Source organism: Moschus berezovskii, chromosome 20, assembly GCF_049115385.1.
Source record: "Moschus berezovskii isolate FMDL1 chromosome 20, NW_MosBer_1.0, whole genome shotgun sequence".
Lineage (NCBI taxonomy): Eukaryota > Metazoa > Chordata > Mammalia > Artiodactyla > Moschidae > Moschus > Moschus berezovskii.
The window spans coordinates 30153014-30164620 of NC_142479.1; the positions used below are offsets into that span (position 1 = coordinate 30153014).

The 11607-nt window shown below is 41.2% G+C and overlaps 1 protein-coding gene across 1 annotated transcript in view; it reads left to right on the forward strand.

Moving 5' to 3' along the window:
• CRLF3 (cytokine receptor like factor 3) overlaps window positions 1-11607 on the forward strand; it is a 48431-nt gene that overhangs the window by 33160 nt on the left and 3664 nt on the right. Inside the window, exon 7 of the mRNA XM_088828693.1 lies at window positions 10669-10781. Within this exon, the coding sequence (XP_088684819.1) occupies window positions 10669-10781 (113 nt within the window). The remainder of the gene's footprint in view (window positions 1-10668; window positions 10782-11607) is intronic.

Here is an 11607-nt window from a genome sequence, read left to right on the forward strand (position 1 = left end):
ATACTAGTGAGAGGGTTTTTTTTTAGTTTTTTTTTTGTCTGCACTGCGCAGCTTGTGGGATCTTTGTTCCCTGACCAAGGATCGAACCTGTACTCCCTGCATTGGAGGATGGGTCTTAACCACTGAACTGCCAGGGAAGTCCAACTTCAGAGATTTTAACATGGTGGTTTAGTCGCTAAGTCATGTCCTTCTCTTGGAGACCCTATTCACTGTAGCCTGACAGGCTCCTCCGTCCATGGGATTTTCCAGGCAAGAGTACTGGAGTAGGGTGCCATTTCCTTCTCCAGGAGATCTTCCCGACCCAGGAATCGAACCCAGGTCTCCTGCATTGCAAGGGGATTCTTTACCCACTGAGCTACGAGGGAAGCACTGTTTTAACATACAGATGAGTATTTAGTGCCATGAGACTTGATAAGATCAGCAAGGGAGTGCGTGTAGGAAGAGGACACTGGGAAGTCTACCATTTACCTTTTGGGGAGAAAGAGCACACTAGGAAAGGATTCTGAGGAAGAGCAGCAAGTGAGGTAGATGGAAAAAGTGAGAGCATGTGGCGTCCTTGAAGCCGAGCAAAGAGAGGGTTTCCAAGAGGGGCTAGTGATCAAATGCCGCTGACCCAACAGGAAAGAAAAGGGCTGAGAATTGACCTTTGGGTTTGCAGTGTGGACGTCGCTTGGTGACCCTGAAGTGAATAGTTTCAGGGGAGTTGCTGGGGAGGAAGTTTGGTCAGAGTGGGTTTAAAAGAGAGATGAGATCTTTGGGGCCAGTAGATGCATAGCAGTACCTTAGGTCTGAATTTTTTCCACTTCTGGAAACTTTGGAGGAGTAAAAGAGGTGGGGGCACCCAGAAGTGCTTTTGAACAGTGATGGACAGGGAGGCCTGGCATGCTGTGATTCATGGGGTCACAAAGAGTCGGACACGACTGAGCCACTGAACTGAACTGAAGTAATGGAGAAGACTCACATTCCACGTGAGCTGCAAAGGCTTCATAAAGACACAGCTAGGCAGGACATTATGATAATTTGCTGGCCAACCTCAGAATCTCCAGGTATTCAGTCCCAAAAGAAGACCCCTCAAGACTTATGAACAAGGCCAGGACAGAACAGTGCTTGAGTGTTCCTGAGGAAGCAGAGAGAAAAGGTGTAACAAATCTCCAGGGGAGTCAGAGTGCGTCACCTTACGAAGCAGGGGCTGTGTGTTTTGGTGACAGTGGACAGTGGTCTGTAAGCAGCTTTTGACGAGAGCGCCTCTGTCCATGGAATTCTTCAGTCAAGAATACTGGAGTGGGTTTCCATTTCCTCCTCCAGGGGATCTTCCTGACCTAGGGATCGAACCCAGGTTTTCTCCTGCATTGCAGGCAGATTTTTTTTTTTTTACCGTCTCAGCCACCAGTGAAGAGAACTCAGGTATGTAAATCTGAAAGTCACCCTTGTTAGGTTTTTTTTTTTCCCTCCAGCAGTACTGCTCGGCCTGTGGGATCTTGATTCCTCGAGGTGGGTTCTTGATTCCTCAAGCCAGGATCGAACAAAGTCCCACAGCTGTGAAAGGGCAGAGTCCTAACCACTGGACCACCAGGGAATTCCCATCTTCATTTAATTTTTTTAAAAATGCCTTCCATCAGTGTTTTGTCATTTTTTTTCTTGTCTTACTACACATGCTAGGAAGTGTAATTCTGAGTAGCAGCATTGAAAGTAGACATCCTTGTCTTATTCCAGATCTAGGGATAAGGTACTAGTATGATGCTAGCTGTATGTTTTTTGTGGATACCCTCTATCAGGTTAAGGAAGTTTCCTTCTATTCTTACTTTGCTGAGAGCTTTATCTATAAATGGATGTTTAATTTTGTCATATTATTTTCATATAACTACTAAGATAATCATATGGTTTGTCTTCTGTTGATATGATGACAGCAATAGATTTTTAAATACTGGATCAGCTTTGCATTCCCATGAGAAGCCCTACTTGACCATGTGTTCTTCTTTTGTATATATTGCTGTAAATTTAGCTTTTATTTATTTTTTGAGGATTTTTATGTCTCTTCACAAGAGAGATATCTATCTCTTTTTTCTTATGATGTGTTTGGTATCAGGGTAATTGCCAGCCTCATAGAGTGAGATGGGAAATAATTCTTCCTCTTTTATTTCTCAGAACTGTCTGTGAGAATTGGTATTGTTCCTTAAATGTTTGATAGAATTCACCAGTGAATTCGCCATCCTAGAACTTTCTTTGTTGGAAGATTTTCAATTTTTACGATAATAATAAGATAATCAGTTTTATTTTAAGAGAGGATAAAAGCTGTTTTAGGATTTGTATAGTAAGGAATATATTTCTATATTAAAAAAATCCTTGTCTACCGTGACATGATAAGACATCCCTTTTCTCTATTTCTTTTTTTCCTGACAAGTCAAGCTGTGCCATGACCCTCTTTGTTAACATACGGCTTATTTGTTCCTTGGACTAGTTTCCCGTTAGTGACACACAGGCCAGCTGGCCGTGTTCCTGGAGGTACTTGCAGTCTTCCCAGCAGCATGTGAGGGTCCTGACTGATGTTGCTGCATCCTTGTCAGTCTTAAGTGTTACTGTTTTAATCTGTAGCTGTAGGCCATAATAATATTCTTCTTTTCTTTCTTATATTTATCATAAAGTTGGATACTTTTCATAATATGTTTGGATATATTATCCAAACAACTGAATTTTTGGATCTTTGCTCCAGGTGTTCACTGTGGGAAGAAGGAAGTGTGAGGTTCTGAGGCTTTACCACTTAAAATCCCAGTTAGCCAAAGTGCAGAGTAATAGGTTTAGCCTTCTTTTTGCTGTCCATCTTGCTTCTTTTTGTTCTAAACCACGTTCTTTCTCAGAATACTTTATCTTTGAGAAAAATTATCCTCTGCAGCTTTCTCCGTGATTCTATGCAATGGATGCCTTCCTGCTAATTTGTGCATAAGCTGATTTTTTAATTTAATTATATCTCTGGGGTCACTGTACCCTGACATAAATTATTTTGTATGCCGTTTTCTTTTTTATATATTTTTTATATTTGGATGATTTATAGGAGAGTTTTTTTTTTAATAGGACTTGTTTATGTGAGAGAACCACTCAAGTAGTTTTTTAAGATATAATGTCCTGATAATTTGTCTTGCAACTTAAAAATTCAAAAATGTTAGGAATCCCTGAAAATCTGGTGGTTATTAGGACTCAGTGCTTTCACTTCTGGGGATCTGGATTCATCCCCAGGTTGGGGAACTAAGATCCTGCAAGCTGTGTGATATGCACCCCAAAAAAAAACAGTATTCAAAGATGTTAAATTTGCATTCTGTTTGTTCAGTTCAATTCAGTCTCTCAGTCGTGTCCCACTCTTTGCGACCCCATGAATCACAGCACGCCAGGCCTCCCTGTCCATCACCAACTCCCGGAGTTCACTCAAACTCATGTCCACAGAGTCGGTGATGCCATCCAGCCATCTCATTCTCTGTCGTCCCCGTCTCCTCCCACCCCCAATCCCTCCCAGCATCAGTCTTTTCCAGTGAGTCAACTCATCGTGTGAGGTGGCCAAAGTATTGGAGTTTCAGCTTTAGCATCAGTCCTTCCAATGAACACCCAGGACTGATCTCTTTTAGAATGGACTGGTTGGATCTCCTTGCAGTCCAAGGGACTCTCAAGAGTCTCCTCCAACACCACAGTTCAAAAGCATTAATTCTTCGGCGATCAGCTTTCTTCATAGTCCAACTCTCACATCCATACATGACCACTGGAAAAACCATAGCCTTGACTAGACGGACCTTTGTTGGCACAGTAATGTCTCTGCTTTTTAATATGCTATCTAGGTTGGTTGTAAGCGTCTTTTAATTTCATGGCTGCAATCAGCATCCGCAGTGATTTTGGAGTCCAAAAAAATAAAGTCTGACACTGTTTCCACTGTTTCCCAATCTATTTCCCATGAATTGATGGGACCAGATGCCATGATTTTAGTTTGCTGAATGTTGAGCTTTAAGCCAACTTTTTCACTCTCCTCTTTCACTTTTATCAAGAGGCTTTTTAGTTCCTCTTCACTTTCTGCTATAAGGGTGGTGTCATCTGCATATCTGAGGTTATTGATATTTCTCCCGGCAATCTTGATTCCAGCTTGTGCTTCTTCTAGCCTAGCGTTCCTCATGATGTAGTGAGCTATGAACATAGTTCTGGGTTTCAGGAAAATTAGCTCTTTATTTTCATGGTTCATTTTATATTCATAGAAATTTTTGTAAGCTTATCAGCAGACTTGTGTTATTTATCAAATGCTGTTTTCATGCAGAATGTTTCTAGGAACAGTTCTGTGATTTATTCAGATTAAGAGTTTTTTTTTCCTTTCTTCCCAAGATGTTTTTTCTCACTGCTTTGAGGTTCTTTTTTTTATATTGGACGATCATTGGTTTACAATGTTGTGTTGGTTTCTGCCATACATCAGCATGAATCAGCCATAAGTATACATATGTCCCCTCCCTCTTGAACCTCCCTGCCACCTCCCTCCCCACCCCACCCCTCTAGGCTGTCACAGAGCACCGGGTTGAGCTTCCTGTTCTATGCAGCAACTTCCTGCTTTGAGTTCTATTAATTCATACTTTGTTTCAAGAAAATTTGAGTTAATTATTCATTTAAAAAGCTTAATCACAGAAAAAAATGTAGATTTGAAATGAGCCGGCCAAACTCAAGTGAGAGCACAGTCTGCCAAAAGATTGCCCTCGCTTCAGATACCAGTAGCAAGCTCGGGGGTCCCCAGGGCCCATCCTTGCTTCTAACTACATAGCTGGCTACAAATTCCTAGGTTTCCATGACCACTCTCAGGTTTTATAATTTGCTGGCATGACTCACAGAACTTAAGAAAGTACTTCACTTATGATAGCATTGTTAATATAGCAGAAGGATACACATCAGAACCTGCCAGAGAGAGGGACTCACAGGGTGAGATGTGAGGGGATTCCAGACCGAAGCGTACATGTCAGGGGAGCAAGACCTTTTGCAATAACAGTACTCAAGAGTATTACAAAGCAGGAATGTTTACTCAGCCTTTGGTGTCCAGAGTTTTTATTGGGATTTTATTGATTGCAGGAGACGCAGGTTCAGTCTCTGACTCGGGAAGATCCCCCAGAAAAGGAAATGGTAACCAAAACAGTGTTCTTGCCTGGAAAATCCCATGGACAGCAGAACCTGACGGGCTATAGTCCACGGGGTTGCAAAGAGTCAGAAACAATTGAGCATGCGCACATGCACACACATACATATCTGTGAGATTGGACTGACATCCCTTCACTCAGAGCCTCAACCCTGTGATCATATCTTTCTTGGGTGACTTGTTCCCATCCTGAGTCATCTTGTTAGCATAAACTGTCTAGGGACCCACCTCCTGGAGCACCTCATTAGCATGGTGGGTCTGAGATGCCCACCATGGATAGTAAAAACACAGTCCTGTCACTTGGAACATTCTAGTGGCTTCAAGGTTATCTCCAGGCATTAAGGTAAGCCAAATTCTTCATAATTCAATAATAAAACAAATAATTACTATCCTCCATCTATTAGTGATAATATTAGCATGTTTTTATTTTTTAGAGAACAATATTAGAGATGTTAAGGATAAACTTGAAGTATCTTATGGTTCTCACATTCATCTCTCTATATATATATATATTTTTATGCATATAGTGTTTTGTGTGTTTTGATTTTTAAAAAATTATTTTTATTTATTTGATTGGCTGTGTCAGGTCCAAGTGGCAGCAGGCAGACTCTTAGTTGTGGCATGTAGGATCTAGTTTCCTGACCAGGGATTGAACCTTGGCCCCCTGCATTGGGAGCAGAGAGTCATAGTCACTGGACCACCAAGGAAGTCCCTGATTTGTGTGTTTTTGAAATCTTTATAAACATGATTTTTCAGATTCACAGAAGAATTGCAAGCACAGTACAAAGAATCCCCGAAAAGCCTTCACCCAGATTCCCTAATACGACATTTGCTTCATCATTTTCTTTTTTTTCCCAAATCATTTTCAGTGACTATTTCATAAAAAGAGATCATAAAAATCATAAAGTTAATATTGATACCCTATTATCTAACCTGTAGAGCTTACTAGATTTAGTTGTCCCAATTAACATTCTTTGCGGAAAAGAGAAAGATCTTGGCTCATGTGTGATATTCATTGGTCCTGTCCCTTTAGTCTCACTTATTTATTTACTCTTGGCTGTGCTGGGTCATTGTCGCTTCGAGCGGCCTTTCTCTCATTGCAGAGCAGCGGCCCCTCTTGGTTTAGGTTCCCGGGCCTCTCAGTGCAGTGGCTTCTCTGGTTGCTGAGCACAGGCTCTGGGTGCCAAGGGCTTTCAGCAGTTGTGGCTCTTGGGCTCTAGGGCACAGGCTTAGCAGTTACGGCACACAGGCTTAGTTGCTCTGCAGCACGTGAGATCTTCCTGGACCAGGGATCGAACCCATGTCCCCTGCATTGTCAGGAAGAGTCTTTCTTTTCTGAATTATTTACTCATTTTTGGCTGTGCTTGTTCTTCGTTGCTGTGGCGCGCTTTCTCTGGTTGCAGGGAGCAGGGGCTGCTCTTCTCTGTGGTGCCTGCGCCCCTCGTTGTGGTGGCTTCTCCTGAGCAGAGCGCAGGCTCTAGGCTCACGGCCTTCAACAGTTGCGGCACATGGGCCCAGCAGTCGTGGTGCAGGGGCTTAGCTGCTCAGAGACGTGTGCAATCTTCCCATACCAGGGACTGAACCCATATCACCTGCGTTGGCAGGCAGATTCTTTTGCACGGGGCCACCAGGGAAGTCTCTCTTTAGTGTCTGTTAATCTGGAACAGTTTCTCTGTCTCTTTTCAATTTTATGATATTGGTGTTTTTTTAAGAACACAGGTCAGTTATTTTATAGACAGTCCCTCATTTTGGGTTTTTCTAGTGTTTCCTAGATGTTAAGATTCAGATTATGCATCTTTAGCGGGAACATTATAGAAGTAATGTTGTGTTCTTCTCAGTGCCTTGAATTCTTTTGGATATATGCCCAAGAGTGGGATTGCTGGATCATGTGGTGGCTCTGTTTTTAGTTTTGTGAGGAACCTCCGTTCTGTTTTACAGAGTAGCAGGACCAATTTACATTCTCACCAACAGTGCTAGTACTTAAATTTAGGATTTTTACATCTATGGTCAGTCATCAGAATTGTTGGCCTGAAGTTTTCTTTTCTTGCAGTGTCTTTCTCTGACTTTGGTTTTAGGATAATTTTAACCTTATAAATAAGTTTGGAAATGTTGACCAAAAAAAAAATTGCACAACATGAGAATTGCAAAATAAGTTTTATTTGAGGCAAAATGAGGACTGTAGCCTGGGAAACAGCATTTCAGAGAGCTCCGAGAAACTGCTCCAAAGAGGCAGCGGGGAGAGTTCAGTGTATATGTGATTTTGGTGAAAGGGGAATACATGCAATCAAGCACTTATTTTTTTTTCAGAAGGTTTATGCTAGTCAGGAAGAACTGTCATCACCGTAAAGGATTTTAGTGCTTTTCTAGACATGAGGAAATACAAGAATTGGGCTCATAAAATCTGCTTCTGAAAATATCTGAAGACCTGTCCTGCCAGTTTTTCCCTGAGCACAGCGTGGCTCATTCCTGCTCTCCTCCCCAAACTCCTTTCACGGGTGTTGAAAGTCAACAGCTGCAGCAGCACAGGATTTAATTCCTTGTAGAGGGAGATGGCAACTGCCCTTGACAAGTGCCAGTTTGTAATTGACAGAAGTATTCCCTCCTCTTTAGTGTTTTTGAAGACTTTAAGAAGGATTGTTATTTATTCTTTAATCGTTTGGTGGAATTCGCCAGTGAAGCTATTTGGTCCAGGGCTGTTGTTTACTGCTGGTCTTGGTACATTTTTGATTACTGATCCAGACTACTTTCTAATTATAAATCTGTTCAGATTTGCTGTGTGTTTATGATTCCTTCTTGGTAGGTTGTGTATTTGTAGAAGTTTACCCATTTCTTCTAAATTATCCAATTTCTTGGTATATTTTGTTCATGAGTTTCTTATAATCCATTTAATTTCTGTGGTATCAGTTGTAATGTCTCCTCTTTCATTTCTGACTTTATTTGTGTCTTATCTTTCTTTATCTTAGTTAATCTAGCTGAATCTGTCAACTTTGTCAATCAATTTAAAAAAACATCTTAGTTTTGTTGATGTTTTTCTGTTGTTTTTCTAGTATCTATATTGTTTGTTTCTGCTCTAATATAATTATTATTTCCTTTCTTCTCTTAACTTTAGTCTTCGTTTGTTCTTTTTTGTTCTTTGAGGTATAAGTTGTTTTCTGATATTTAAAAATTTATTTATTTAAATGTTTTGAAAATTGGATTTAAAAAACAAACTTTTTTTGTTGCACCACATGGCATGTCGGTGTTAGTACCCTGACCAGGGATCGAGCCCATGACCTTCTGCATTGGAAATGAGAGGCTTTAACCACTGAACCAGCAGGGAAGTCCCTGATATCTTTTTAGATGTATGTGTTTGTAAACTTTGCTCTTCAGTGCTTTTGCTGCATCCTATATGTTTTGGTTTTGTTTTCATTTGTATCAGGATATTTTCTTTTTGATTTTGTCTTTGATCCATTGGCTGTTCAAAAGTTGGTTAATTTCTACATATTCGTGAGCTTTCTAGTTTCCCTTCTGCCATTAATTTATAGTTTCATTCCATTGTGGTCAGAAAATAAACATGGTGTAATTTCAGTCTTCCTGAATTTGGTATGACTTATTTTGTGACCTACCATGTGCTGTATCCTGGAGAATGTTCCTTGTGTACTTGAGAAGAATGTATATTCTGCTGCTTCTGGGAGGAATGTCCATATCATTTATGGTGTTGTTCAGATCCCCTACTCCTTGTTGATCTGGATGTTCTATCCACTATTGAAGCAGAGTATTGAAATCTCCTTCTGTTATTGTGTAACTGTTTTTCCCTTCAGTTCTGTCATTTTTTGCTGCATATATGTAAGTGCTCTGATGTTGGTTGCGTATATATTTATGATTGTTCTATCTTCCTGGTAAATGGACTTCCCTGAGTTTGTGTGTGTGGTTTCTCAGTTAGAGCCTTGCTGGCTTTTCAGGCGTTCGTAATCTCTTGCTCCCTCTGGTGCCAGTTTGTGGTACTGCACATTCTGAGGCCGCAGAGTGCCTTCACTCTCTTGGACCCAGTGGCCCCCAGAGATCCAGAGTATGCTGGCTCCTGACAAGGGAATGAGACAGATACCATTCCCTTGAGCTGGCCTGTGAAAAGATAGCACACCTTCTGAAAAGAAGTCTTCCTCCTCTCCCTCCCTGCAGCCCTGGCTGCAGGCTGCCACCCCTCACTTTTCTTTGGTCTTGGCAGCATTCAGACATCCATGCTATGCCAGTTCCTTCAGTGCAGCAAATGAGACATGACAGAAACCAGTCCTTGGGAAACCCTCCAGGGAGCTGGAATGCTGGATGCACACTCCACTCCCGTGTGTCTTTTCTGAAGGAAAAGTCAGGAGTTGGGCTGTTCTTGCCTGGTACCGAGCTGTGGTAGCTTGGAAAAGGGGTTGACATGAGGCCAGTGAAATTACTCTTCTTCCCCAGTTCAGTGCAGCTGTTCTCAGCTTGGTGCTCCTTTGAGACTTTTTAACTGAATTCTGGAAATCTCCTAAAGGTATTTTGGTCTGTATATCATTTAGAAAGTGTGTGTCCCTATGGTAGAATGAGTCCTAGAACTTAACTGTGCTGTCGTGGGGCTGGCGTCATTCTCTTCCTTCTTTATACTGCTGGTTTAGAACTGAAATGACTTCAGAAACCCACCCACGTGTTTATTATGGACTCATTCGTTTGCCACTTTACAAGGAAAGACATTTTGAGGCCATGCTGAGTATCAGTAATCACATCTTCCCTTAAAAGCTAAATGCTGCCCCTTGCTCATTTTTCTTTTTCTGTCCTTGCAAAGTCTAGCTTTCTGTAATGGAGAGAAAGATGACCCTGGTAATCGGGATGTGGGTTGACCTTTATATCTAAGTACCTGATGACGTATTGTTTGAGACTTAAACGCAAAAGGAAATGCTTCAACTTACTATGTATGAAGTTCTCCAGACAGAATGTGTCCATAACCATATTTTCCTCTGTTTTAAAATAAGGATAATGTCTATTTTTAAATGCTTAGTAAACAGTAGTCATTGCATAGACTCTCCTAATAAACGTTTACGTGAGGGTCACATGCGTTATAATGGCAGATATGACACATTTTCTACATGTCTAGAAACAGAACATAGAGCAGACATGTGCTGTCATAGCCGTAAACAGGTAACGTGGACTCTGAAGTCAGAATGCCTGAGTTTGTGTCCTAGCTCCACCATTCAGCTCGGTGATCAGATCTGTTTATTGTCCCTTTTTTTTAAAACCTTATTTTTTCTTTTGTGCCTGAGTTTACTCATGTATAAACTGGGTATGATAATAACAGCGCCTACATCATGGATTGTTACATGAATTGAATGAGAAGATTTATAGATAAGATACACAGACACAAAGTTTTCAGAACAGGACCTGGAATTTAAGAAGTGCTAAATCATTGTTCGCTATTATTAAGAGGAGTTGTGATGAGATAGCTCTTGTTAAGCTTAGCAGGTAGTAGAGATCACATTAAAAAAAATATTTAAAAGACATTTCTGCCCCATTGACAGAGTTGAAACTGTGGGACAACCAGACAGAAGAGACAGTATAGGAGTGTGTGCAGAAAAACAGAACGGATATGACTCCCTGCAGCGGGATCAAGCAGTATGCATTAGTACAAATGGTAAGTAAGGAGGAAATAACTGCCGTTCTCTTTGAAATGTATGATTTCCTATAATAAGATTTGAATTAGTCTCAGTATCACACGTTTATACCATAAGATGAAAAAATTTAGGTCTTAATGACATATCTATGTGACTGCTTCATACCAGGCATTAGTCTGTACCCTTTAAAAATAATACCTTATTTAATCTTTAACACCTTTTTGAAGGGAGGGGTAGCGTTATATCCATTTTGTAGTTGATGAAAGGGCTTCCTAGGTGGCTCAGTGGTAAAGAATCTGCCTGACAATGCAGGAGACGCAGGTTCAATCCCTGGGTTGGGAAGATCCCCTGGAGATGGAAATGGCAATCCACTCCCAAGTGTTCTTGCCTGGGAAATTCCATGGACAGAGGAGCCTGGTGGGCTACAGTCCATGGGGTCGCGGAGAGTTGGAAAGGAGCACGCACAGCACTGGGTGACTGGGCACACACAGCACACGGTAGATAAGCCACAGAGAAGCTATGGCTTAAGCAGCTGGCGTAAAATGACTTCGTTTGGAGGTGATTGAGCTGAGATTTTTTTTGCCAGGCAGTTTACTCCTGGATTCCGTGTGCCTAGCAGCAAGTCATCTGAAGTCAACATAGAGAAAGATAAATTCAGCATAGGTTAGGGAAATGAGGAGAGTTTACATCTATAGTGTTCTTTGGTCCCTTACTTCACAGTGATCACACTTAAAAATCACTACCAAGATGTGTTAATATTTTATTATGGTGTGGGTCAAACAGTTGGTAGACAGGATCCTTATTTATTCCGAGTCAAGTTTCTTTTGATGCCATCCACGTGGGAAA